General features: G+C 32.4%; 12 protein-coding genes across 12 annotated transcripts; 7 read left to right on the forward strand and 5 right to left on the reverse strand.

Annotated features, from left to right (window-relative positions):
* Nucleotides 1-14: 14 nt before the first annotated feature.
* Nucleotides 15-1,713, reverse strand: BX664DRAFT_335695 (putative PfkB family kinase). The gene is made up of 6 exons (XM_051545952.1): nucleotides 1,371-1,713; nucleotides 1,158-1,289; nucleotides 843-1,095; nucleotides 692-789; nucleotides 218-639; nucleotides 15-32 (listed from the first exon to the last, which is right to left on the reverse strand). Exons 1-5 carry the CDS (start codon nucleotides 1,700-1,702, stop codon nucleotides 279-281), a joined length of 1,176 nt encoding a protein of 391 aa, XP_051399058.1. The 5' UTR covers nucleotides 1,703-1,713; the 3' UTR covers nucleotides 15-32; nucleotides 218-278.
* A 112-nt stretch (nucleotides 1,714-1,825) lies between these two features.
* BX664DRAFT_335696 (T-complex protein 11-domain-containing protein) lies at nucleotides 1,826-3,772 on the forward strand. The gene has a single exon (XM_051545953.1). The coding sequence runs from the start codon at nucleotides 1,847-1,849 to the stop codon at nucleotides 3,656-3,658; it is 1,812 nt and encodes a 603-aa protein (XP_051399059.1). The 5' UTR covers nucleotides 1,826-1,846; the 3' UTR covers nucleotides 3,659-3,772.
* Nucleotides 3,773-4,012: 240 nt separating this feature from the next.
* BX664DRAFT_299035 (uncharacterized protein) lies at nucleotides 4,013-5,941 on the forward strand. The gene is made up of 4 exons (XM_051542292.1): nucleotides 4,013-4,240; nucleotides 4,334-4,520; nucleotides 4,587-4,727; nucleotides 4,799-5,941. Exons 1-4 carry the CDS (start codon nucleotides 4,022-4,024, stop codon nucleotides 5,869-5,871), a joined length of 1,620 nt encoding a protein of 539 aa, XP_051399060.1. The 5' UTR covers nucleotides 4,013-4,021; the 3' UTR covers nucleotides 5,872-5,941.
* A 539-nt stretch (nucleotides 5,942-6,480) lies between these two features.
* Nucleotides 6,481-7,414, reverse strand: BX664DRAFT_265838 (F-actin-capping protein subunit alpha; the record flags this gene model as incomplete). Its single annotated transcript, XM_051540875.1, has 3 exons — nucleotides 6,481-6,868; nucleotides 6,941-7,199; nucleotides 7,324-7,414. The coding sequence occupies 3 exons, from the start codon at nucleotides 7,412-7,414 to the stop codon at nucleotides 6,481-6,483; spliced, it is 738 nt and encodes a 245-aa protein (XP_051399061.1).
* A 505-nt stretch (nucleotides 7,415-7,919) lies between these two features.
* On the forward strand, nucleotides 7,920-9,295 carry BX664DRAFT_335704 (uncharacterized protein). Its single transcript, XM_051545954.1, has 4 exons — nucleotides 7,920-8,201; nucleotides 8,299-8,545; nucleotides 8,612-8,824; nucleotides 8,908-9,295. Exons 1-4 carry the CDS (start codon nucleotides 7,996-7,998, stop codon nucleotides 9,121-9,123), a joined length of 882 nt encoding a protein of 293 aa, XP_051399062.1. The 5' UTR covers nucleotides 7,920-7,995; the 3' UTR covers nucleotides 9,124-9,295.
* A 328-nt stretch (nucleotides 9,296-9,623) lies between these two features.
* BX664DRAFT_335712 (uncharacterized protein) lies at nucleotides 9,624-11,427 on the forward strand. The gene is made up of 7 exons (XM_051545955.1): nucleotides 9,624-10,083; nucleotides 10,181-10,255; nucleotides 10,322-10,520; nucleotides 10,583-10,758; nucleotides 10,820-10,949; nucleotides 11,007-11,093; nucleotides 11,203-11,427. Exons 1-7 carry the CDS (start codon nucleotides 9,877-9,879, stop codon nucleotides 11,364-11,366), a joined length of 1,038 nt encoding a protein of 345 aa, XP_051399063.1. The 5' UTR covers nucleotides 9,624-9,876; the 3' UTR covers nucleotides 11,367-11,427.
* Nucleotides 11,428-11,866: 439 nt separating this feature from the next.
* Nucleotides 11,867-12,804, reverse strand: BX664DRAFT_335714 (dihydrofolate reductase). Its single transcript, XM_051545956.1, has 2 exons — nucleotides 12,418-12,804; nucleotides 11,867-12,321 (listed from the first exon to the last, which is right to left on the reverse strand). The coding sequence occupies exons 1-2, from the start codon at nucleotides 12,723-12,725 to the stop codon at nucleotides 11,964-11,966; spliced, it is 666 nt and encodes a 221-aa protein (XP_051399064.1). The 5' UTR covers nucleotides 12,726-12,804; the 3' UTR covers nucleotides 11,867-11,963.
* Nucleotides 12,530-13,749, reverse strand: BX664DRAFT_156988 (cyclophilin). Its single transcript, XM_051539919.1, has 3 exons — nucleotides 13,290-13,749; nucleotides 13,112-13,214; nucleotides 12,530-13,040 (listed from the first exon to the last, which is right to left on the reverse strand). Exons 1-3 carry the CDS (start codon nucleotides 13,705-13,707, stop codon nucleotides 12,833-12,835), a joined length of 729 nt encoding a protein of 242 aa, XP_051399065.1. The 5' UTR covers nucleotides 13,708-13,749; the 3' UTR covers nucleotides 12,530-12,832.
* A 139-nt stretch (nucleotides 13,750-13,888) lies between these two features.
* Nucleotides 13,889-15,816, forward strand: BX664DRAFT_335716 (uncharacterized protein). The gene is made up of 4 exons (XM_051545957.1): nucleotides 13,889-14,689; nucleotides 14,773-14,838; nucleotides 14,908-15,006; nucleotides 15,079-15,816. The coding sequence occupies exons 1-4, from the start codon at nucleotides 13,955-13,957 to the stop codon at nucleotides 15,793-15,795; spliced, it is 1,617 nt and encodes a 538-aa protein (XP_051399066.1). The 5' UTR covers nucleotides 13,889-13,954; the 3' UTR covers nucleotides 15,796-15,816.
* Nucleotides 15,817-15,820: 4 nt separating this feature from the next.
* Nucleotides 15,821-16,443, reverse strand: BX664DRAFT_335718 (uncharacterized protein). The gene has a single exon (XM_051545958.1). It carries the CDS (start codon nucleotides 16,417-16,419, stop codon nucleotides 16,120-16,122), a length of 300 nt encoding a protein of 99 aa, XP_051399067.1. The 5' UTR covers nucleotides 16,420-16,443; the 3' UTR covers nucleotides 15,821-16,119.
* A 162-nt stretch (nucleotides 16,444-16,605) lies between these two features.
* Nucleotides 16,606-19,190, forward strand: BX664DRAFT_282317 (uncharacterized protein). The gene is made up of 7 exons (XM_051541561.1): nucleotides 16,606-16,695; nucleotides 16,797-17,439; nucleotides 17,512-17,618; nucleotides 17,689-18,051; nucleotides 18,113-18,319; nucleotides 18,405-18,809; nucleotides 18,887-19,190. The coding sequence occupies exons 1-7, from the start codon at nucleotides 16,648-16,650 to the stop codon at nucleotides 19,130-19,132; spliced, it is 2,019 nt and encodes a 672-aa protein (XP_051399068.1). The 5' UTR covers nucleotides 16,606-16,647; the 3' UTR covers nucleotides 19,133-19,190.
* A 1,461-nt stretch (nucleotides 19,191-20,651) lies between these two features.
* BX664DRAFT_365989 (Phox homologous domain-containing protein) lies at nucleotides 20,652-22,464 on the forward strand (the record flags this gene model as incomplete). Its single annotated transcript, XM_051548504.1, has 10 exons — nucleotides 20,652-20,720; nucleotides 20,803-20,941; nucleotides 21,004-21,058; nucleotides 21,112-21,199; nucleotides 21,347-21,458; nucleotides 21,526-21,656; nucleotides 21,730-21,798; nucleotides 21,872-22,105; nucleotides 22,166-22,318; nucleotides 22,402-22,464. 10 exons carry the CDS (start codon nucleotides 20,652-20,654, stop codon nucleotides 22,462-22,464), a joined length of 1,113 nt encoding a protein of 370 aa, XP_051399069.1.
* Nucleotides 22,465-22,481: the final 17 nt, after the last annotated feature.

Raw genomic sequence — 22,481 nt, forward strand, 5'->3', positions numbered from 1 at the left:
GAGAACTATTTTTTTTTTTTTTTTTTTTTTTTACCTATAGGAACCATAGCTTTAGAAATCATGGCTGTTTATGCATTGAAAACAATAGCGATGATTCTTTTCCATGTGAGTATTTTTTTTTCTTCTTATTCAAACGGTCAATATCGTTCATTCATCATCTGATCATCAATAGTTCAATCAAGAACAAAAAAAAAAAAAAAAAAAAAAACTGGGATTATAAAGCTAGAATGAATAAAAACCAATTTTATTTCTACAAATTCTAAAATAAAAAGTATAAACTAGATAAAGGGAGTTGAAGAAGTGGTTGAAAGTTGATCTTCTGAAGTAGAGGAGAGAGTAAGATGTTTATGTCCAGTTGCAATATCCAAAGAAGCCTCCCATAGTCTTGACATCAATTTAGCCAATCCATTGAATCCGTTTTGTGTAACTTTGCGACTTGCTAGTTCACAAGAGAACTTGAGAGCAGTTAATACATTTAATTTTCGACAAAGACAAAATATGATCCCAGCAATAAATGTATCACCCGCACCAACAGAATCTACCACTTGATGTATTGGCATAGCTGATGCATGAATAATTTCCCCATTTTCCAAAAGACAGGATGCTCCTTGTTCACCCCATGTCAAAAATAATTTTGCACTATTGTATAAATCGTCTTTTAAAAGTATTCATTATTGAACTTATATCTTACCTTGATTTGCATTGAGGTCGAATAGCTTGTAAAAAATCTTTTGGATGATTATATTGTCTAGTTTGTGCAAATAGTTTTGAAAAAAATACAACATCACCCTAAATAATATTAAATGAGTTTAATACATTTTTTTTTTTTTTGTCATTTTTACCTTTGGTAACAATAAATCAATATCAGGTCGATCGGGTTTTTCCAATTCAACAGAGATGATTAATTGTGATCGCCAACCTTCTTGTGTCGCTTTTGTATCTAACCAGTCAATTTGTTCCACCACATTATGCACATTACGTCCTTCAAAATGAACCCAAGAAAAAGGAATTTGTCTATCACACAACATCTTGGTCTTGTTATTACTTGCTTCTTCAAATTTATGAATGAATTCATCTTTGGTCATATCAATCGTCCTAAATCATAATAAAAATAAGTAAAAAAAACATTTTTTTTTTTTAAAAAAAAATGGACTCACTTATTATAAGAGATGATTGTTCTTGATCCACTATCTGCACTTTGAATAATATATGATGAAGGAGTAGGTGTTTGTCGATGAATACAAGCTTTTGTCTTGATACCTAGTGTTTCTAGAGATGATATCAATGCCCTAATATAATATAAAAATCAAATCAATATAATAATGATAAATCACCATAGTAATATTCATATTTTTTTTTTAATTAATTACGTTGAAGCCTCCTTTGGACCTAAACAAGACATAACATGAGGATTCAAACGAGGAAACTGTGATAGCACTTCAGCTGTATTGCAAATATTTCCACCTCTACGTTGTTCCATATCATTTGCACGTAGTTTTGTATCTTCCTTAGGGTATTCATTGATATAAAGAATGGTATCATTATATATCTGTCCAACAAGAAGGACATTGACTACAGTAGATGGTGATTCTGATTCTGTTGTTTGACATTGTTCTTCCAAAGGTGGAGATGAATGTGGTGATGGTGAATGAGAAGGAGAATCATTAGAAATACGAGATTTGCGTCTATGAAAAGAAAACATTTTTAAGCAAGTGAAAGAGAGAAATTAAATTTTTTTTTTTTTTTTTTTTTTTTTTTTTTGGAACACATGCAGAGTTAAACCCCCGAATTTTTTTTTGTCTTTTTTTCTTTTTCTTTTCTTTTTCTTTCTTACATATTTTTATTGATGACGACAAATTCTATACCACTTTCCGATATCCAAAAAGCCTTATGTGCCATTGATGATTGGTTTGATGAGCATCGTAGTGATATCAGTCCTTTGGAACGACTTGCCTTGGAAGAAGTTTGGAATGCCTATTATGCTGTTACTGAAGCCAGTCAACTTGCTACCGACCAGTTGCTTAATAATCTTTCTACATTATATTTGGAATCCATACGGCTACAACAATTCCTTTTTGATTTGGAACGACGGTATTCGCAAAATTCGACCATGATAAGCAGTATTTCTCTAATGTTGACACAACTAGAAAATAATATTCGACAATTAGCACCATCCGATCAGTTGGATTTATTATTGGAAGCTGCAGAACGTATCGTAGTAAGTCATATCACCACACGTCAGGCGACAAGTCATTCTATACCCTCTTCACCAACACCTCGTCCTGAAAAACTTGAACCCACTCTGACCATCGGTGCGGAACAATTGAACCGACTTCTCTCTGGATACGCATCTTCTGTTGGAGGACTGTCCAATGAACAACTCGCTCATGAACTTATTATGAATCCAGACTTTCAAGTACAAAAGGCAACACCAACCAGTGACTTAGAACAACGGATTGACTCTATGGCTAGGAAAGCATTTTTTGATCAAATCAATGATGATATTCAACATGCTCATTTGGAACAATCATTATTACCACTTTTACGTGACATCAAGACCCGACTCTTATCCTTTGTGTCTGCTACTTCCACGTTTTATCGCACCATCGATGATACGCTTGATTTGACCCTGTTCGAACAACAAATGAAACATCCTGGAGTATTTGATTTAAAAAAGGTCATTGACTTTGTATTGGACATGATGAGTCATATGGCTGCACCTATTCGAGACGAAGCTATTCACAATGTCAAGACAATGACTGTAGACGAAACGCATCATCAAGGTCACCAATTACGACTGATCATGGAAATCTTAGATCTTATGTCATTGGATTTGATGAACTTTCGATTGAAATCTTTACGACCTCATTTAATCCAAGTAGCTGTGGAATATGAACACAATGCGTTTGCTCAGGCTATGGCACATGGATCGGTTGGCATTGCAAAAACTCGACAATGGTTACAACAAGCATTACAACGATTGATCAACAAGAAACAAGAACGACAACAAACATCATCATCATCATCATCATCGACAAGCAAGGACGATTGGATTACGGTGGTGAATGAAGGATATATTGAATTATTGACGGCAACAACAGCTTGGACTCCATTGACATGTCCTGAAACGATCTTATTGGATGTAGGACGTATTGTTGAATATCAAAATGAACTACAACAAGTGACGATTGTGGCCGCTTTGGCAATGTTGGCAAGAAATACTGGTGTCAAAGATATCAAGGCTTTTACGAAAAGAGTTTTTTTATTATTGAAGGATCAACATCATGATGGTGGTGATAGGATCACATTGAATCATTTGGCCTTAGAAATGGAACAAGCAATTAGTTTGACGGATGTTGTGTTGGATGATCAAAGAAAACAATGGATTCGTTCTATGGTGGGAAAAACCTTGGCACATTCTGATCCTGTTTATGGTCTTTTGACTCAAAGAGTGGCTTCAGTCATTCGGCATTTTCTTACTTTTGGTAAACACATGGATGACTCTGCATTGATGCAATCTGGCTTGGATCCGATCCGACCTCAACTTCAAACTCTATGTACTCGTATTAGAATATTTGCTGAGCACAATCGCCGTGTCTATGCTTCTTGGTATCAACAATTAATGGATAGTTTACAACAACAACAACAACGAGTGTAATATGTTTTATAGTTAGATTAGTTAGTTTATACTGTATATTTTTATTTATTTATTTATCTATTTTATAAATACTTCTTGAATACTATGAATAATAATAATAAAAAAAAAGACCCCTTTGTTAAACTTGTGTAAACAAATCTGCCTCTCTATTTGGCTGCATCATTTAAACGGGTATTTTTTTTTCTTTGTCACCGATTATTTCAAGATTATCCCGTTTTTCATTGTGTAAAACGCCATCTCTGCATAATTGCGTAATGGTATATAAGTATATGAAACTACGATCAAGTTTTTTTTTTTTTTTTTCCCTTTCTTTTCCGTTTTTTTTTTTTTTTTTTTTTTTTTTTTTTTTTTTGTGACAATACTATGTTAGTACTTCTCTTATTATTACTCTTATCTTTTTTTAGTTTTGACATTGATGGAATACAAGAAAGAGATGCTACTATTCAAGCTATACCTGATTTTAGATCACCCAAACGAATAGGCTTTTCTGCTGTTGGTGGAGGATCTTCTCATTTTTATTGGGTATTAGAAATCCTACAAAAACTTGAAGACCAAGGTCATGATACCTTTCTTTTCACAAGAGTAAGTCAAATCAATGTTTTTATTATTGTCATCATATGATTGGAATGAGAAATGATTGACTAGGTTTCCTTTTTTTTTTTTTTGGATTATCAGGGAGCTTGTCTTAATTATGCAAAGGATTATCCCAAGGTTGAAACTCAAGTGGTAGGAGGCGATCTCAACATGTTAGAAGCTGGTGATACCCCAAAGCCATTCAAAAACCATCTTCAACATAATAAACCTAATCCTCATCGATTCATCACTGGCCTCATGCCTGTTTTACTTCGAAATTACTCAAATGGTATTATATAGTTTGGAAAAAGTTCATATCATGTTAGTAATGCTTACCTCTTTTTTTTTATTATAGAATTCCTTGAATATGAACAGGTGATCAAGCATCAAAAATTAGATCTGATGATTTGTGATATGTTTGCTTTTGCCTGTATGGATGCTACTGTCAAAGCTAATATCCCTCTTGTCATTAGTTCAACTCTGGCCTACACCTCAGGTATTTCAGAAGCCGATTTTACTTTTTTTTTTTTTTTATTAATTTCTTTCTTCTTCTTTTATTTTCTATAGATGCAAGAACAAGCTATGTCACCAATGAAATTCCTTCCTTTTATAAACCAACAACAGAAACAGCTAGCATTTATGAAAGACTAAGGTATCTTTTTTACAAGTATTACCTTGTGTACAAGATGAAGCGACTTGGATTACCAGCCCATCAATTTCAAAAACAACATGGTATTCCTTTGACGGTTAATTTACATGACGGCAATGTACGAGGTGCTTTCAAGTTAGTCAACAACATGTTTGGATTGGAAGCTGCTCGACCTTTGGGACCTCTGGTGAACATGATGGGACCTATTATGAAACACAAATACGATGCTTTGACACCTGAACTTGACCAGTTTTTAAACACACATCAACGTGTGGCCTACGTTGCATTTGGGCAGCACGCTAAACCTACCAACGATGACACGATATACCTCTTGGAATCACTCATTTACTGTTTGGAAAATGATCTTCTCGATGGGGTCATTTGGGCCACATCCGATAGGCATCCTCTTCCTTCCGTACCAAGTCAATATCATCCAATGATTCTAGTCACTGGTTGGGCCCCACAGTTCGCCATTCTTCAACATCCATCGACTCGACTGTTTGTGACTCATGGTGGTGCAGCCTCTGTGCATGAAGCGTTATTTTCAAAAGTACCTTTGTTTGTGTTTCCCTTTTTCGGTGATCAACCTCTCACGGCGCGCATGGTGCAACAACTACATCTGGGTGATACGATCGATACTGCCGGCATTCAATATACAACACATGTACGCAAGGAACTGACTCATCGTATGCAACATGTCTTGACCGATCCTTCCATTCAACATACCGTACGCCATTTTGGGAACGCACTACAAGTCCAATCCCTGCATAGTGTACAGCGTGGTGCTGATCTGATTGAAGAAGTACTGTTTTCTGCTATCAATGGCCAGTTACTACATCGACAAGATGTTGGCTATCGAATTCACTGGTTCAAACGATACAATACTGACTTGGTTCTCATCCTGATGACTATTTTGGGCGTCGTGACTTGGATCGTATGTAAGTTGATGATAAGATCTCTCAACTCTTCTTACAAAGTGAAAACGCTTTAGTTAGTATAGTTTTATTTAGTTTAATAATAGTATCGATCTTACTTTATTTTACAATATTGAAATAAATCCCTTTTTTTTTTTTTTTTTTTTTTTTTTTTACAAGAGATGATTGGCTTTGTTGATTTATGTGGAAGACAGAGAGGATGGTATGATTGATGATGAATTTTCTAAACAATAGATATGGAATGACTGCATAAATGGATAATTGAAAGTTGATGGATGAACATTAGTAGTCCCAACAGGCAATTAACGTAAGCATCATCTCGTTATTAACACCATGAACACCTTTTCCACAGCTTTGTTCATTCATAAAGAGTCTTTGGGTATATAATAATATGATTAGAAGGGAAAAAAACAAAACGTGGTAGTATTTATTCATCATCATCATCAAAAACAAGAGGGACAATAGTATTAAAAAAAAAAAAAAACTAGATCTAGTTGTAACAATGGACTAACTATTTCTGAGATAATTCGTTACCAATCTTGTAGTTCAACATCATGTTCCAATCCAATTTGTTACGAGTCAAAGGAAGAGCGCGACGTAATCCCTTGAAAGTATCTTCAGCAAGGTCGTTATAACTTTCGTTCATAGATGATTGATATCGTTTATCAAAAGTAGCAATATGTTTGACGATGGAAGCTGCCAATGTAGAGACATCCTAACAACAATAATAATTCTATGAATAAAAATGACGGAATGGTTTGTTGAATCCTTACCTCGTTTTTGGTAACAGATGTTTCGAATTGTTTATCAGCATTAAGTTGGACATTTCCATCTTCATAATAGTGTACATTGACCTTTGTTTTGCCTTTGAGTTCATTGGTTTCGGTATCATAGGTCCAGACAGCTAACCATCGGCCATTCCAGTAATTATTGGGGTTATACTTGTTATCGACAATTGCAAGGATGATATCTTTTTCATTGATAAAGACGGATGATACACCTTCTGGATAATGATCATTGACATATTTGCTAGATACTTCATCCATCACCGTTCTATCCTCACCCAAAAAAAAAAAAAAGAATGTGAGTGTTTCTCTTATCGACTTTCTTTTTTCAATAACTTACCGCAATGAGTCCAAGGTATTTTCTTCTGTTTGATAAGGTTCCACATTATCAGCAGTCAAACGCATATGATCAAAGGTAAATGACTTTTTGGATCGAGGATCAAGGTATCGGTCACCTACTTTGTTGTATTTCGATATGATGACGGGATAATCCAAACCAGGAGGAGTTACTGTGATGTGTTGTTCCGTGTTATATTGTTCCAAAGCATTTAGAATACCATCTTGAAGAGCTTCATCATCGTTCACCAAAGTACGTACATCTATTTATATAAACGCAATATGATGAAAAAAAAAAAAGTTGAATCGTCCGTATTGACGAGTTACCCGTTTTCTTTCCCCTCTAAAAAAAAAAAAAAAAGACTTTTTTTGTGTTTTTTTTTTTACCGTTAAAAACATCATTGACTTCTCCTGGAGGACTGGACAATAAAAAGTCAGAAGCAATTTCTACCTTTTTCTCTGTGGTGATTTCGTTCATGGCCTGCTTATTAAAAAAAAAAAAAAAAAAAAAAAAAAAAAAAAAAAAAAAGAAAAGAGAAAGGAAAAAGGGTTGGAAAGGTTTTGGTGTGTTCCTCATATTATCTCCGCCCAATGACATCTTGGAAGCTTTTAGTATATGATTTATTGGATCAAAAAAAAGACACAACCCATTTTATAACCCTAAAATATCTTTATTGCATGAATACATTGTTATATATATATATATATATATACCTTATTTAATAGACATTATACACAATTAGCTTTTTACTATGGGTTGTATTTGGTATTAGCTTTATCATCCGGAGTTTGAACGTCACTCTTCGATTCGAGCATTGAGCATTTTTTTTCTGCGCGTTTTCCTTTTCTTTTTTTTTTTTTTTTTTTTTTTTCTACGTCTACATTACTTGATTCGCCAAGTTTCAAAAGATTGAAATGGGGTTTCTTGTATTTTATTTATCACTCTTTTTTTTTTTTTTTTCCTTATTCTTCCTTTTTTTTGACTTTTATTTATCTTCCTTCCATCCACATTATTCTTCTTTTTTTTTTTCTTTTCTTTTTTTATAAAAAGTTCACCACATGTCCTCGGAGACACCACTCACCTCCGGTCAGGTATCTCAGTTTGTTCTCTTTGGCAATGTGATAGGTGTCTGTGCGCCGTTATTCATCCGAAGTACTTATTATGCGATAAAAGAACCAAAATCTAGATTTATTCGTATACTTAAAGGTGTCATGACTTTCTTTATGCTGGTGAAAACTTCATTATTTATAGCTATGGCTGCACCGTAAGTTTATATATAATCAATATATATATATGATACTCTTTATTTTTATTATTATTATTGTTGCTGTTATTTATACTATTTATTATATATTTATTAGGAATGGGGCAAATTGCCGTGCTTTAGGATTATCAGCCGATATATTTTATCATACTAGTATGGTGGCAGGTGCTGGTGTTCTCTTCAAACGAATTGAAGCTGTAATATCATTCCAGTACAAGTCGCAGATACGAATACTACATTATCTTATAATGGCAACTCGATTTATCGTTGGTATGGTGGATGTTGGTTTAGTTCATGTTTCTCCATCAACGTCTGGATCCTGTGATTATCTTGATATGCATGTGGTAAATAATAATAATAATAAAAAAAAAGAGATGATATATAAAATATTAATTTATTATTATTTTAAGATTGGTATTATCTATACTACATTGGATACGGCTATCGATTTTTATGCAACATGTATCATCTGTCTTGTATTAACTCGTCATATGCGGAAATTGAATAAGGAGGGACTCATTGCTGTCAATGCACAACAATATTTTGCCATTGTCATATATAATTGTACAAGAACTACCTTACTTACTATTGTCAATTTAATTGCTGCTATAGGAATTGCTTCTGTAAGTTAAAAAAAAAAAGGAGATTAAATTAAAAAAGTTGGATGATCCATTGATAAACATATATATATATTTTCTTTATATAGAATCTTGGTAATAGATATTTTATTCCTTTAGTATCAACATTATGGCCTATCACCAATTTACTATTTGTGTCTCTCATTGGATATGATACTGATCTTACTGAAGTCATTCGAAATATGCAAAACCGATTTCAAGATAAATCAGCTAATTTATTTGATTTGGCACTTCCTCCTCTAGCCGAATCTTCACCAAATCGAAGTCCAGATACTGTGATGTAGTCTAATTTATTATTATTCCCTTTTATACCTATCCACTATATCTGGTTAACTATCATTTTTTTATATCATATCATATCATTCATCTTCAACAAACCTATTTTTTTTTTTTAATTTTTAATATGTTTATTATCGTTTTGAAAAAAATAAAAGTTTATATATAGTAATCTATAAATACAATGAAATAGATCACGCAAAAAAAAAAAAAAAGAAAAAAAAAAAAAGCAAATGATGCAATCATGCTGAGAAAAAGGAGGTGTTTCAACAGATACCATAGAAAATGATCATCTCTCATACATAAATCAATGGAGGCTATCATCATTAGTTTGATTGATTTATATATGAATCGTCGTCCATGGAATGATAGTAATGTTTAAATGACCGACAATAGACTTTTTTTTTTTTTTTTTCTAAAAATAACCATTTGCCCTATTTTTTGGGTTTCTTTTTTTTTTTTTTTCTTCCTTTCTTTTTCTATTCCTCAAGTTACCCATTTTCTACCCTTTTTTTTTTATATACATATATATCTATTTACCTATCTTTCAATATACCTCCTCAATAAATAGAGACATACTTCTTATCCAATTGAGGATTCCTCCTTGACTCTTATTTAATCTTAATATATTCAATGGTGCTACTATTATCAGAGAAATCGGTCAGTCTCAATACAAATCGTGTCCATGTTTTTTTTTTCTTGTATTTTTAATTATAAAATAAATTATTATTATTTTTTTTTAATGATAGAGAGGTCGTATTATGGCCAACAGGTGGACGAAAACCTTTTTATCCCTTGTCGTGTTTCAAGTCTTGATTTCCTTGCCGCTCCTTGTAGTTATTTGCACCGATGTCAACAGTTACCAACCTCTTGAGTATGAACTTCATGCAAAAATCAATCATGTCCGTGTCGAAGTACTTTGGTTTATATTTTTTGAAATTTGGCGATTATGGCTTGTCATTGATGCGGTAAATATCCTATAAATAAATGAATATATATATATATATATAGAAGATATCATATGATCCCATACTGATTTATTCCCCCCTTCTTTTTTTTTTATAGTTGATTCATTGTAGTTCTTTGACTGTGATTACCTGTGGTGTATTAACCTTGTTCTCAGCCGGATTTGGAGCATTGGTAACTTTTTTTTTTTCTAATAAACCAATAGAAGATGTAGATTTATTTTATTTTGTATTTTGATAGGAATGCATTGAAACGAAAAAGATGATCAATACTAAAAAGTACGTAGATGATCCGTTGAAAAGGAATTTAGTATTGGAGTTTATATTGACTGGATCTATTACTGCTCTCCTCATACCCACTATCTATGTAGTTTACCGGTTGGCTCTAGATTATGGATGGCAAACATATCGTAAAGTTGGTGCTCATCTCAATGTGCAATGTAATTATAAAAAGGGATAGTAGGAATTGTTAAGAATATTTATGATTTTTTTTTTATTGTAGCCATGTATTTTCTAGTTAATTGCTTTAGTTTGATTCTCAAGATTGATACCTTCTTTGAAGTACTTATCATGGTGTTTTATATGCTTTTGGGAGTTACAGATGGAACTGCTTTGACATGGATACCAGGTATCATGGCTCTAGTGACTTTGTTTGGTTTATTCTTTGCAAGAAAATCGGTAAGAAAAGAAGCAATCAAAAAATATATATATTATTCTTATTTGATGTTGTGTCTTTTAGGTATCAGATGAAAGTCATTGGAAAATGATCGTATTTATTGTTATTCAGGTTGCTTTCATTGGTATGAGTGCATGGATGCTTTTCCAACGAACTGACCCGGATGATCCATGGTATATCGTCTTATTTTATGGTAAGATATAATTCAACTTTGAAGATAAATTGACTTATCCTTTTCATTATCATTTAGGATCAACTTCTATATTGATGACAATAGTGACACTTGTATTTGCAATCAAATGCCAAATGAACTTTGGAAAAGGACTGAAACCATATGGTAATTGAAATAAAAAAATAAAATAAAATAAAATAATAAAAAAGTAGAATAGAGTTGAAGAAAAATAGTAGGAAGACTCAACTTCCGATTATTATTACTGTTATTATAGTACATTGGAGTCTCTTTGGGAAAAAACGACCTGTGACGACACCTATTACCAATCAAAGTATACTTCTTGATGATGCCGATCTTGAGTATACAGGATATACAGTGGATAGTGATTTACAGCAAGCAATCTTGAAGCAGAATAGGATATCCCGTGATCAACTGTAGTTAATATATATATATATATATATCATACATTTTCTCCCCTGTCTTTTTTTCTTTTTTCTTTCTTTTTTTTTTTTTTTGTACTTATAAAATATCATTTTACTATACCAACATGTTGAAATAAAAAACATCCAACTTTTTTTACAAAGAAAGAATGATAAATCAATTACAATAGAGTATGAATTGGGGTGATTTTTTTTATTGACCAATGATAACAGAGAAAAGTGATCATGCATGATTTTGGTTTCAATAATAAAGTTTCTCAACAACCCATCCTCCTGCCATATTCCAAGAGATTGAAATACTCCAAAGTAACCAACAAACGACCATACTACTTGCTTCAGATGTCCACTTTGTCATAAGGATAATATTTGATTGAAGAGAATGCATGATGGATATAAAAAAAAAGGGGGGAAAATCTTATCTGATAATGTAAAAAAAAGTATTAAAAAAAATAATAAATAATATGAATAAATAAATCAACAAAAAAAAAAGAAGAGAAGTAGATAAAAAAAATAAAATAAGAGAAAAAAAAAAGACAATCCTTTATTGATTTCATAAAAGGAAAGAGGGTATCTTATCTAATTTAACTAAAAATCGTCATGAACGTCGTACATATAATAAGAATTCATATTCAAAAGGATGATGACTTTGTAAACCAGCAGGGACAGATTCTTGTACAAATTCTTGAAGTTCATCATGAGAAGCCAATCGAAAGTGAGTAGGATCAATGGTAGGAAAGAAAGAGTCGCATTCAATTTTTTCATTTGTATTTTGTTGATGAATATGAGTCAATAAGATATGAGTACAATGAGGTTGTTCTATCACTTGACGATAGATTTGTTCTCCGCCCAGCACAAAGATCCTGCCATGTGTCTTTTTCATAGAATATGCTTGGTTCAAGGCTTCTTGTATAGTATTTGCTAATGTAGCATGTTCCCAATAATCCACAGCGTGACTATCAATAGATATAAATATTAGTTTTCAAATAATATATAAGAAAGACAGAATTCTATGTAAATTTCATTTTTTCCTTTTTTTTTTTTTTTTTTACATGTTGTATTCTTGTTGACTTGATATGACAATGTTATATCGATTGTGAAGAGGTTTTCGTTGCATAGGTACTGATTCCCAAGATAAACGCCCCATAATAACAATATTATGCCAATCAGATTCTTTTTCTAATACGGTTTCGTCCTTGTTGGTAGAAGGGTTAAGGTATGATTTGGTAGTGATTCGTTGAAACCAATTCCAATCGCCAGGTATACGCCAAGGTAGATCATGTTGATAACCTATTCCATAAGAGTCCACTAAAGCTGCAGCTACAACAATGATTTCTGGAGATGATTCAGTAATAGTCATTGTTATGTCAAATAGATTTAGAAAAAAAAAAGGTTGGAAAAGAGGGAAGAAAAAAAAAAAAAAAAGGATCAAAAATAAATCCCCGCTATTTTATTGTTTCCCACGATCTATAACAAACCACAATCCACTATAACTATGTCTATTTTGGGTGTTTCATTTTCTACAGGTATATTATTGATTTCATCTAATACTGACAATCCATCTATTACTTGTCCAAAGATCACATATTTTCCATTGATTTTATCGAAAACTTTGGGATTATCTTCACGGTCTTTCAATGTGATAAAAAATTGAGATGTATTGGTGTTTTTTCCACTATATAAAAAGGGATGATTTACTTGATAAGATGATCCTCTTTTTTTTTTTTTTCTTATTATTATTATTACCTATTAGCCATAGCTAATTGTCCTTTCTTGATAAATTTTAATAATCCAGTCTTTTCGTCATTAAATTTACCACTGTATATCGAATCACCTCCAGAGCCATCATCTAAAAAGAAATAAAATGAGTTGCCCAAATATATAATTTTTAATTATATACACTTGATGATTTTACTTCTATTACCTCTTGTGACATCACCACCTTGTATCATAAAGTTAGGTACCAATCGAAAAAGATGAGTTGATTTGTAGTGTAGAGCCTTTTTGGAACTTTTCCCGATTTTACCACCTTGACATAAAGCCACAAAGTTATCACATGTCTTCGGACATCGTTGGTCATATAATTCTAATTCTAAACGTCCACCACCTAAAGAAGGAGGAGCATCTACTGACCATTTTTCTTGTTGAGCAGTAGGATCATTAGCCAAAATATCACGTACTGTTTCCCTATCTTGATCTTCAAGTTTGTCTAAGTCTTGATCATTCAGTCCATACGTCGTTGCCCATTGAGCTACCCAGGATTTTGCCTTGTTATATCGTAATTGTTCATCAGCGTACTTATCAATATCACCAATGGCAATGTCAATATAAACCCTTGGCATGATTTGAATACCTTTTTTATAAGAAAAAAGAAAAAAAAAAAAAAGAAAGGGGATAGAAGAAGACAAGCAAGAAAAGATAAAAAATAAAAAGTCCGAAAAAAATCATTTTTTAATTCAATGTAAACGCGCCCTTCCTTCCTTGCCATGTGGTCTTTGAAATCAAAGTAAAACCCTTTTTTTCTCCTTCCCCCCTTTTTTTCTTCTTCTCACTTCCTTTCTTCTTTTCTTTCTTCTTGTTTTTATTTTCATGGATATAAATACTCTATTATCAAACCATTCAACATCCTCAAATTCTATTCCACAACCAGAACATCCACCAGCAAAACCAATATATCAGTCAGATATGAACACGAATACCAGCAACCATATATCGAATCAATCACAAGATTCGTCTCACCACCTTGAAAACTTGCCACCAACAATCTCGGTACGAAATGACATTGGGGAACTTTACAGTGTTTCATCTAATGATAGTCGAAAGAAGCATAGGGCATCTGCATCGGACTTGTTAAAAAATTTGGAAGAACTATCTACATCATTCATCACAAGTACACAACCTCCTTTAGGTTTTGATGAACATTCTTATCATTCTCAAACATCTTCTTCTGGTAACAACGAAACAACTTTTAGAAAACGACCTCCACTTTCTACCTCACATGGTAATGATCACAATATTTGGGCGAACAGTGTGGAAGACGACGAAGAGGATGAACAAAATATATCTAGTGTGCAATCAGACTATTCACGTGATGCTAAGACCTCTCAAAGAAATCATCTGCATGACACATCTTTTTTAGACAGGCATTTAAAGAATCAACAACAACAACAACGTCATAATCATGAACGATTGGAACGACATCATTACTCGGGTCCTATTATAGAACGATCGGTATCACCTGGACAATATTTTGGTGCGCGATCTTTACCATTAGAATGCATGGATGATTTGTGGCGACAGCACTCACCATCACCCTATTTATCTGTAAATCAATTCCTTCTATATAAACAAATACTCTTAAAACTCACGTTTCCATTTTTTTTTTAATTTTATATATATATTACTAGGAATCTGGGAGAGAGCCATTATCCTCTTCCTCAATGACTGGCAGCCGATTATCATCAAAAAAACAAGTAAGTGAAGAAGAAAAAAAAGGCATATTCGATGATAATCATATCGTACTAAATTTTTGGTTATTAAAGTCATTAAATCAATATAGAGATCAAACTTCTAGGTCATTGATAACATCTCCAGACATATCTTATACATCATCTGGTCTTCAACCTCTTTGGAAAAATTATGCAAGTTAAATGATGATCTATGTGCTTACAAAAAAAAAAAAAAAGAATATTCACATCTTATATTTCTTATAGAAAGCGTTACCTTCGTCACTATATCATCGTCATCAGTGGAATAGATGGGAAATCAGGCAACAACGATCATCTGGCAACGATCCATCCAATGAACAATCACATCTGGTCATCTCATCAACACCATCAAGGTCACAATCATCAATACACAACAGTAGCGAAATGGAGTACCTGATTGGTAGAGTACAATCATTGAAAGTACAAGATAGGAAAAAAGATCATCATCAGAGACTACCGTTGTATTCATTACACCCACAAGAGGAGTTGACAATTCGTTGCCAAGTATCATCAACCAGCATTCATACACACGACGGACACCTGACTTTAGCGAACGAGTCGACGAATCGACAACATCTTACGTATTCCTTGTTCTCAGCAAATGGAGAAGTGGTTTTTGACAAACAAAGTGGTACAGTGGCACCAGGACAGATTGAAGATATATGGATTCGACCGAGGAAAAGAACACTTCAACGACTAATGACAACCGATCCATCACTTGTGAATGAATTTGTCGCTTTATTGGTGGATCAGGACTTTTATCGACTCAAAGTACAATTGGATATCACCACAGATGATTTGGAACAAAGTGAATCGAATGATGAACATACCAATAGAGACGATGATGACATTCTTTCAGATCCTGACAATCGATCAAGTGAACATCAAGAACCATGTCCCTTTTGTTTATTAGAAAACTTATACCCTCCCCTTGTAGAATAGTCTAATAATAAAAAAAAAAACCAAATAAAATGAAATAGACAAAAATAGATCATTTTTGCTTTTGGATGTTTTTATTTTGATTGATATTTTGTAAGTCTATATAGAATAAAATAATAATAAAAAGAAGGATAATACTGTACAATGAAGATAGGAAAGGGTTACATTTATAAAAATATATGTGAATGTATATGTTTGTTTTGTTGTGTGTGTATGTGAGAGCATTGTGCGGATGTCGATGTAAGAGAAAGAAGAAAAAAAAGAAGAAAGTCATAGGGAAAAAAAAAAGATCAAAAGAAGATATCAAAAATGGAGAAGAATACCCATTTACCAAGAAGCTTTCTTGACACCAGGTAATTCACCATTCAAAGCCTTCAAACGGAATTGAAATCGACATAGTTTGAATTCACGTAAGATACCAGAACCATGACCAGTGGCAACACAACGATTAGAGATGTAAGTAGGAGAAGATTGTTTAGGCATAGCATTGAGAGCAAGTTGAGCTTGATGACGAACACGAGCAGGAAGAGTTTCGTTACGAGTGATATATCGATAGGCTTGACGAGTCAATTCGTTATCAGCAAGGGATTGGCGAGCTTTAATATCACGAAGAATACGAGAACGCATGTTGTTTTGGATAAAAGAAAGAAACAAAAAAGGGCTGAGAGAGAAATTGTTTATTTCTTTTTGGGAAAATAAGGGGAGGAGGGCGGTCACAGATCTCTCTTTTTTTTTTTTTTTTTATGAGCGCAAAAAAAAAAAAAAAAGTGTGTTCAATGGTATTCAATCTGCGCAAAACAATTCTTTTATTTTCTCTTTTCTTTTCTTAATTATTTTCTTTTCTTTAAACATATCATGGACGATAAAAAAGACGGTAGAAGAGGAAACCTTCGACCTCCAAAGGTAAAAAAAAAAAAAAAAAGAGAATATAAAAGTACCTTCATCTTGAATGTATATTCAACCATCATCTTGGAGAACTAAAGCTATTTTCTTTATAACAACAGGTCAAAAACAAAAGTGCAGCACCTATTCAAATTACCGCTGAACAAATTCTTCGTGAAGCTCATGACAGACGACTTGAACCTGTACATTCGATTCCTCAGCAAAAGATTGCCGATCTTGAAGAACTTTCAGAATTCCGTCAACGTAAACGCAAAGAATTTGAAGATAACATTCGCAAAAACCGACTGAATATTAGCAACTGGCTCAAATATGCAGCATGGGAAGAATCACAAATGGAATTGGAACGAGCTCGATCGGTGTATGAACGTGCTTTGGATGTGGAATGGCGTAATGTGGCCATCTGGCTTCGTTATGCTGAAATGGAAATGAAGAATCGTAATGTCAATCATGCTCGTAACATTTTGGATCGTGCTGTCACACTTTTACCACGTGTTGATCAATTCTGGTACAAGTATACTTACATGGAAGAAACTCTTGGTGATGTACCAAAAGCTCGCAATGTGTTTGAACGTTGGATTAAATGGGAACCTGATGAATCAGCATGGTTGGCTTATGTCAAGATGGAATTACGTTATGGTGAAAATGACCGTGCTAGGAATATCTATGAACGTTTCGTCAGTGTTCATCCTGAACCTAAGAATTGGATCAAGTGGGCCAAGTTTGAAGAAGAACATAATGATTTAGGTAAAAATATATATAATCATATATAACATTCATCTTTATTTATTTACTTTTTTATTTATTGACTAATAATAGACAAATGTCGTGAAATTTATACTGAAGCTATTCAATATTTGGGTGATGAAAAACTGGATCAAAAAGTATTAGTGGCCTTTGCAAAGTTTGAAATCAAGATGAAAGAGGTAAATAAAAAGAATGGAAATGGGAATGAATAAACTCATCATATCATTTTTTTTTTTTTTTTTTTTTTAGTATGAACGTGCTCGAGTGTTATTCAAATATGGTTTGGATCGATTACCAAAATCGAAATCAGAATCACTTTATAATCAATACACCAATTTTGAAAAACAATATGGGGACACAGAAGGAATAGAAAATGTTGTGGTTGGAAAACGTCGAGTACAATACGAACAAGAAATCGAATCAAATCCCAACAATTATGACGTATGGTTTGACTACATTAAATTGGAAGAATCTGCTGGTGAAGTACATCGTATTCGTGAAGTTTACGAAAGAGCCATTGCTCAAGTGCCTCCTGCTGAAGAAAAACGATATTGGCGACGATATATTTATTTATGGATCAACTATGCATTATTTGAAGAATTGGAAACAGAGGTAATGAATATAAATATATTGGATGTGATGATGATGAAATTAAATATATACATTTTATTAGGATATTGAAAAGACACGGGAAATATATAATGAATGTATCAAGCTCATACCTCACAAATCATTTACTTTTGCCAAAATCTGGTTACTATTTGCCAAATTTGAAATCCGACAGTTAAATGTACAAGCTGCAAGAAAACTACTTGGTCGTGCCATTGGTCAATGTCCTAAAAATAAATTATTTGAAGGTTATATCGATTTGGAAATGCAGGTAAAGAATGAAACTTTTTTTTTAAAAAAAAAAAGAAAAAAAAATAATCAGGAAAACCAATGACTTTTTTTTTTTTTCCCATTAGCTTCGTGAATTTGACCGATGTCGTACATTATATACAAAATATTTGGAATTCAATCCAGCCAATTGTGCAGGATGGATCAAGTTTGCTGAATTAGAAAAGATGCTTGGAGAACAGGATCGATGTCGTGCTATTTTTGAATTGGCCATTGGACAACCTGTATTGGATATGCCTGAATTGTTATGGAAAGCCTATATTGACTTTGAAATCAGTGAAGAAGAATATGACAAGACACGTGACTTATATCATCGATTATTGGAACGTACAGAACATGTCAAGGTATACATCAGTTTTGCACAATTCGAATTATCTATACCTCAGGATGATAATCAACAAGCTGTGGAAAAATCTCGCAAGATCTTTGAAAAGGCTTCAGATCGAATGAAACAAAAAGGACTTAAAGAAGAGGTAAAAAAAAAAAAAAAAAAAAACAATAGCTAGATATGTATTCATTTGTGATTTTGTTTTCTTTATTTGATTTCTAGCGTGTTTTACTTCTTGATGCTTGGAAGGACTTTGAAGAAAACTATGGTACAGAAGAAACTCAAAAGGTGGTCAAGGATAAGGAACCTAAAGTGGTCAAGAAACGAAGAAAGGCTGAAGATTCTACTGAAGACAATGTTATTTGGGAAGAATACTTTGATTATATATTCCCTGATGATCAAGAACAATCTAGAAATCTCAAATTATTACAAATGGCTCAAGCATGGCAAGCAAAACAATCAGGATAATGATCAACCATTTTTTTTTTGAAATTCAATAAAGTCTTTTACTTTTTTTTATTATTTTATTTTGAATTGATAATGTCCCTCTTTTTTTTTTAACAAGTTAAATAGTCATCATCATAAAAATTATTTATTCAACCCATAATTACTAGTTTTTTTTCCATATGAAGCGTGTTGATTTTTTCTTTCTCTGCATTTGATTAGATGTTTGCGGTGATTCTTTTTTTATATTACGGAAATGGTGATTAATGATATCAATAAAACCTTTCTTATTCTTTATCATAGTCTCTTCTTAATGATCATAGCTAAATCAATAATTTGATCGTTTTGGAAGCTTGGTTATCAAGAGTGATTCAGAAGTGCGTGTCATCCCATTAATTATAAAACGTTGAGGACGATTATGGCGAATCATAAGCCTACCATTCTTTCATTCTTTCTATGTATGAACTATATGCTTAATCCAGGTAGCAAAAAACCTGCGACGTTTAAACTACGGTTGTAAGTATTCAAAAAAAAAGAGATCACTTACTTACCATACTTCTCTTTCTATTCATTTTTTTATATTCTCTTTTTGGTACAATCAATACAATGTAAATCACACTTTTTTCAACTGCAAACCATATTATTCAATTGTGCAAATTATCTATTCCTCTCCGCTGACTCCTATGAAAAAAAAAGTAGTATATATCATCATCCAATATCATCATTCACTATCATCATTCACTATCATTATTCAATATCATCATTCGCTACCATCATTCAATATCATCATTCACTACCATCATTTACTATCATCATCATCTGATAACTTCATATAGAATCCCACAAATTAAACCAGAAATGTTTGCATCATCACAAGATATTAGTTTATTATTGTAGGAACGACTAGACTAGGATTTGATATCTATTACAATATATATTTCCTTTTCAGAAAACAGTTTAGATTATATACAAGTGTAGCCTTGCATCAAAAAAAAAAAAAAAAAAAAAAAAAGGATAGACATTAAGGAAAAAGTCCGCGTGACACAATTATAAACTTTTTTTTTTTTTTTTTTTATTCTTTCTTTTTTTCCTTTTTACATTTTAATAAAGAAGCACATATATTCTCTATCTCTCTCTCTCTTTTTTCAATTATGAACACTGACGATTATGATGATGTTCGATGGGATGACTATTCTTCAGAAGCCTTTATTCCTCGTACTGACGATAATAATCCTATCTTGACTTATGGTGACTCAAGTCATGAATTTGTAAACCATATAAAAAAAAAGTATTTGACAACTTATTAAATCTTATTTAATGAACTTTTATATATGTATAGGAATATACTACTACTACTACTAATACATTACATTCAACAAGTAATGGAAAGACTCCTATCCAAAATATTGATGACCAATGGCAACAAGATCTTCCTAGTTCTAGTACCAATAATAACAATAATAACAACAATTCGCCTCATATATCCTCTCGTAGTGATTATACCAATAATACAACTTCCATTACTACTGATACTCCCAAGGCAATGACAATACTAGTACAAGATCCTCAAAAATACGATGATAGTTTCATTAGTTATCTTATTAGTACTACGGTAATAATAAAAAAAAAAAAAGCATAAAAACAAAAAGATTTGATTTTTTTTTTTTTTTTTGGTATTAATAAATGAAAAATAGACTTTAGTGGAAACCTTTGGATCATCACACCCAAAACCTGTTCGACGTCGATTTCAAGATTTTGTTTGGTTATATAATGCATTGTCTCTTGAATTCCCTGCCTGTATCATACCAAATTTACCGGAAAAACATAGAATGAGTAAGTAAATTATTATTTTATCATTCATATCAAAAAATTAAATCTAACATAATATTGTATAGAATATTTCAAAGGGGATAGATTTGACAAGGACTTTATTGAAAGAAGAAGATTAGGGTAAGTTAGATAGGAAGGATATTACTTTTTATTTATTTATTTATTTATATTAGTTTACAATGGTTTTTAAATCGAATTGCAAGACATCCTTTACTGCAAAAATCACAATGTACACGTGTATTTTTGGAATCTGGGGATTTTGTAATGATAATAATAATAACTGTTTGTTGATATGCACTGACATTTTATTTTTAGAAAAATGATAAACAAATGCAGACCAAGCGTATACCGTCTCAGGCATCCGTTTTCTCTTCTTTTGGTGATACTTTTTTAAAATCCTTTTCCAAGGTGAAGAAACCTGATGATCGATTTGTCATGATGAAAGAATCTGTCAATAAATTTCAAGATAATCTAGATATTGTGGAACGACTCTATTCTAGGATTGGTAGACGACAACAAGGTAGAAAAGAACGAAGTCATTGAAAAAAATATCTTATTCATCTTTTTTATTATCATTCTTTTACTAGACTTGGAACAAGATTATCTTGATTTTTCTAATAGTTTACGTGGACTCTCTGTTTTGGAACCTACAGTGGAAAGAAAATTAAGACAATTTGCTGAAACAATGGAAATGTACGCTAGATGTATAGCCAATATGGTAAATTATTAGAAAAAAAAATATGTTATGAGCAAATATCTGATTAATGTTGATGATCATTATTTTTATGTAGACAAAACAAGAAGATATGGTATATTTGAATAACATTCATGAATTACTCAGTTATTGTCGTGCAGCAGAGGTAACATATACATATCATTGATCAAATCCTTTCCTTAAAAGACATATTTATCCTCTTTTATTTATTTATTTAGGATCAACTACGAGAACGAGATCAAAAGCAAGTGGATTTTGAAGAACTTTCATCTTATCTTCAACGATTAACACAAGATCGTGAACGACTACTTCATCCTGGTCAACATCTTGCTGGTGGACCTTCTTTGAATATTAGTGAATTTATGGCGGATAAGATGAGTGAAATGAAAGGCAACAATTTAACTCAAACAAGAAGAGAACGATTGACAAGATTACAATTCAAACTGGAAGAGGTAAAAAAAAAAAAAAAAAAAAAAGATTGATTGGAAATAATATTCACACATGGTATTTAGTTAGAAAGAGATGTATCACTAGCCAACGATGCCAACAATAGCTTCTCAAGTCAGATGATTCAAGAATATGATATATTCCAAAAAACACGGGTGGTGGAACTGAAACAAGGATTGGCTGCTTATGCAGATTGCCATGTTGACTTTTATCAAAAAGTAAGTTACACCAAACAATCAACTGCATACAAAAATCACTGATGATTACTTTTTTTTTTTTTTTTCTTTGATGATAATGTTAGGGCGTGGAATTATGGACAAGTATATTACCAACTTTAGAAAGTATGACTATGGACAATGATTAGTTTTTTAATACATTTAT

This window comes from Halteromyces radiatus (assembly GCF_025201355.1).
Source record: "Halteromyces radiatus strain CBS 162.75 chromosome Unknown BX664scaffold_5, whole genome shotgun sequence".
NCBI classification, from domain to species: domain Eukaryota; kingdom Fungi; phylum Mucoromycota; class Mucoromycetes; order Mucorales; family Cunninghamellaceae; genus Halteromyces; species Halteromyces radiatus.

Excerpts from the sequence above, each read along its gene's own strand:
- BX664DRAFT_335695 (XM_051545952.1), bottom strand. The coding sequence starts at position 1,702 with ATGTTTTCTTTTCATAGACGCAAATCTCGTATTTCTAATGATTCTCCT. Across the intron at positions 1,096-1,157 it reads ACAATCATCTCTTATAATAA|GACGATTGATATGACCAAAG; the intron begins GTGAGTCCATTT and ends ATTATGATTTAG. Across the intron at positions 790-842 it reads TTGATTTATTGTTACCAAAG|GGTGATGTTGTATTTTTTTC; the intron begins GTAAAAATGACA and ends AATATTATTTAG.
- BX664DRAFT_335696 (XM_051545953.1), top strand. The coding sequence starts at position 1,847 with ATGACGACAAATTCTATACCACTTTCCGATATCCAAAAAGCCTTATGT.
- BX664DRAFT_299035 (XM_051542292.1), top strand. The coding sequence starts at position 4,022 with ATGTTAGTACTTCTCTTATTATTACTCTTATCTTTTTTTAGTTTTGAC. Across the intron at positions 4,241-4,333 it reads ATACCTTTCTTTTCACAAGA|GGAGCTTGTCTTAATTATGC; the intron begins GTAAGTCAAATC and ends TTGGATTATCAG. Across the intron at positions 4,728-4,798 it reads AACTCTGGCCTACACCTCAG|ATGCAAGAACAAGCTATGTC; the intron begins GTATTTCAGAAG and ends TATTTTCTATAG.
- BX664DRAFT_335704 (XM_051545954.1), top strand. The coding sequence starts at position 7,996 with ATGTCCTCGGAGACACCACTCACCTCCGGTCAGGTATCTCAGTTTGTT. Across the intron at positions 8,546-8,611 it reads ATTATCTTGATATGCATGTG|ATTGGTATTATCTATACTAC; the intron begins GTAAATAATAAT and ends TATTATTTTAAG. Across the intron at positions 8,825-8,907 it reads CTGCTATAGGAATTGCTTCT|AATCTTGGTAATAGATATTT; the intron begins GTAAGTTAAAAA and ends TTCTTTATATAG.
- BX664DRAFT_335712 (XM_051545955.1), top strand. The coding sequence starts at position 9,877 with ATGGCCAACAGGTGGACGAAAACCTTTTTATCCCTTGTCGTGTTTCAA. Across the intron at positions 10,084-10,180 it reads TATGGCTTGTCATTGATGCG|TTGATTCATTGTAGTTCTTT; the intron begins GTAAATATCCTA and ends TTTTTTTTATAG. Across the intron at positions 11,094-11,202 it reads AAAAGGACTGAAACCATATG|TACATTGGAGTCTCTTTGGG; the intron begins GTAATTGAAATA and ends CTGTTATTATAG.
- BX664DRAFT_335714 (XM_051545956.1), bottom strand. The coding sequence starts at position 12,725 with ATGACTATTACTGAATCATCTCCAGAAATCATTGTTGTAGCTGCAGCT. Across the intron at positions 12,322-12,417 it reads AGTCAACAAGAATACAACAT|TCACGCTGTGGATTATTGGG; the intron begins GTAAAAAAAAAA and ends ATCTATTGATAG.
- BX664DRAFT_156988 (XM_051539919.1), bottom strand. The coding sequence starts at position 13,707 with ATGCCAAGGGTTTATATTGACATTGCCATTGGTGATATTGATAAGTAC. Across the intron at positions 13,215-13,289 it reads AGGTGGTGATGTCACAAGAG|ATGATGGCTCTGGAGGTGAT; the intron begins GTAATAGAAGTA and ends ATTTCTTTTTAG. Across the intron at positions 13,041-13,111 it reads CAATTAGCTATGGCTAATAG|TGGAAAAAACACCAATACAT; the intron begins GTAATAATAATA and ends CTTTTTATATAG.
- BX664DRAFT_335716 (XM_051545957.1), top strand. The coding sequence starts at position 13,955 with ATGGATATAAATACTCTATTATCAAACCATTCAACATCCTCAAATTCT. Across the intron at positions 14,690-14,772 it reads CACCATCACCCTATTTATCT|GAATCTGGGAGAGAGCCATT; the intron begins GTAAATCAATTC and ends ATATATTACTAG. Across the intron at positions 15,007-15,078 it reads AACCTCTTTGGAAAAATTAT|AAAGCGTTACCTTCGTCACT; the intron begins GCAAGTTAAATG and ends TATTTCTTATAG.
- BX664DRAFT_335718 (XM_051545958.1), bottom strand. The coding sequence starts at position 16,419 with ATGCGTTCTCGTATTCTTCGTGATATTAAAGCTCGCCAATCCCTTGCT.
- BX664DRAFT_282317 (XM_051541561.1), top strand. The coding sequence starts at position 16,648 with ATGGACGATAAAAAAGACGGTAGAAGAGGAAACCTTCGACCTCCAAAG. Across the intron at positions 18,320-18,404 it reads ATATCGATTTGGAAATGCAG|CTTCGTGAATTTGACCGATG; the intron begins GTAAAGAATGAA and ends TTTTCCCATTAG. Across the intron at positions 18,810-18,886 it reads AAAAAGGACTTAAAGAAGAG|CGTGTTTTACTTCTTGATGC; the intron begins GTAAAAAAAAAA and ends TTTGATTTCTAG.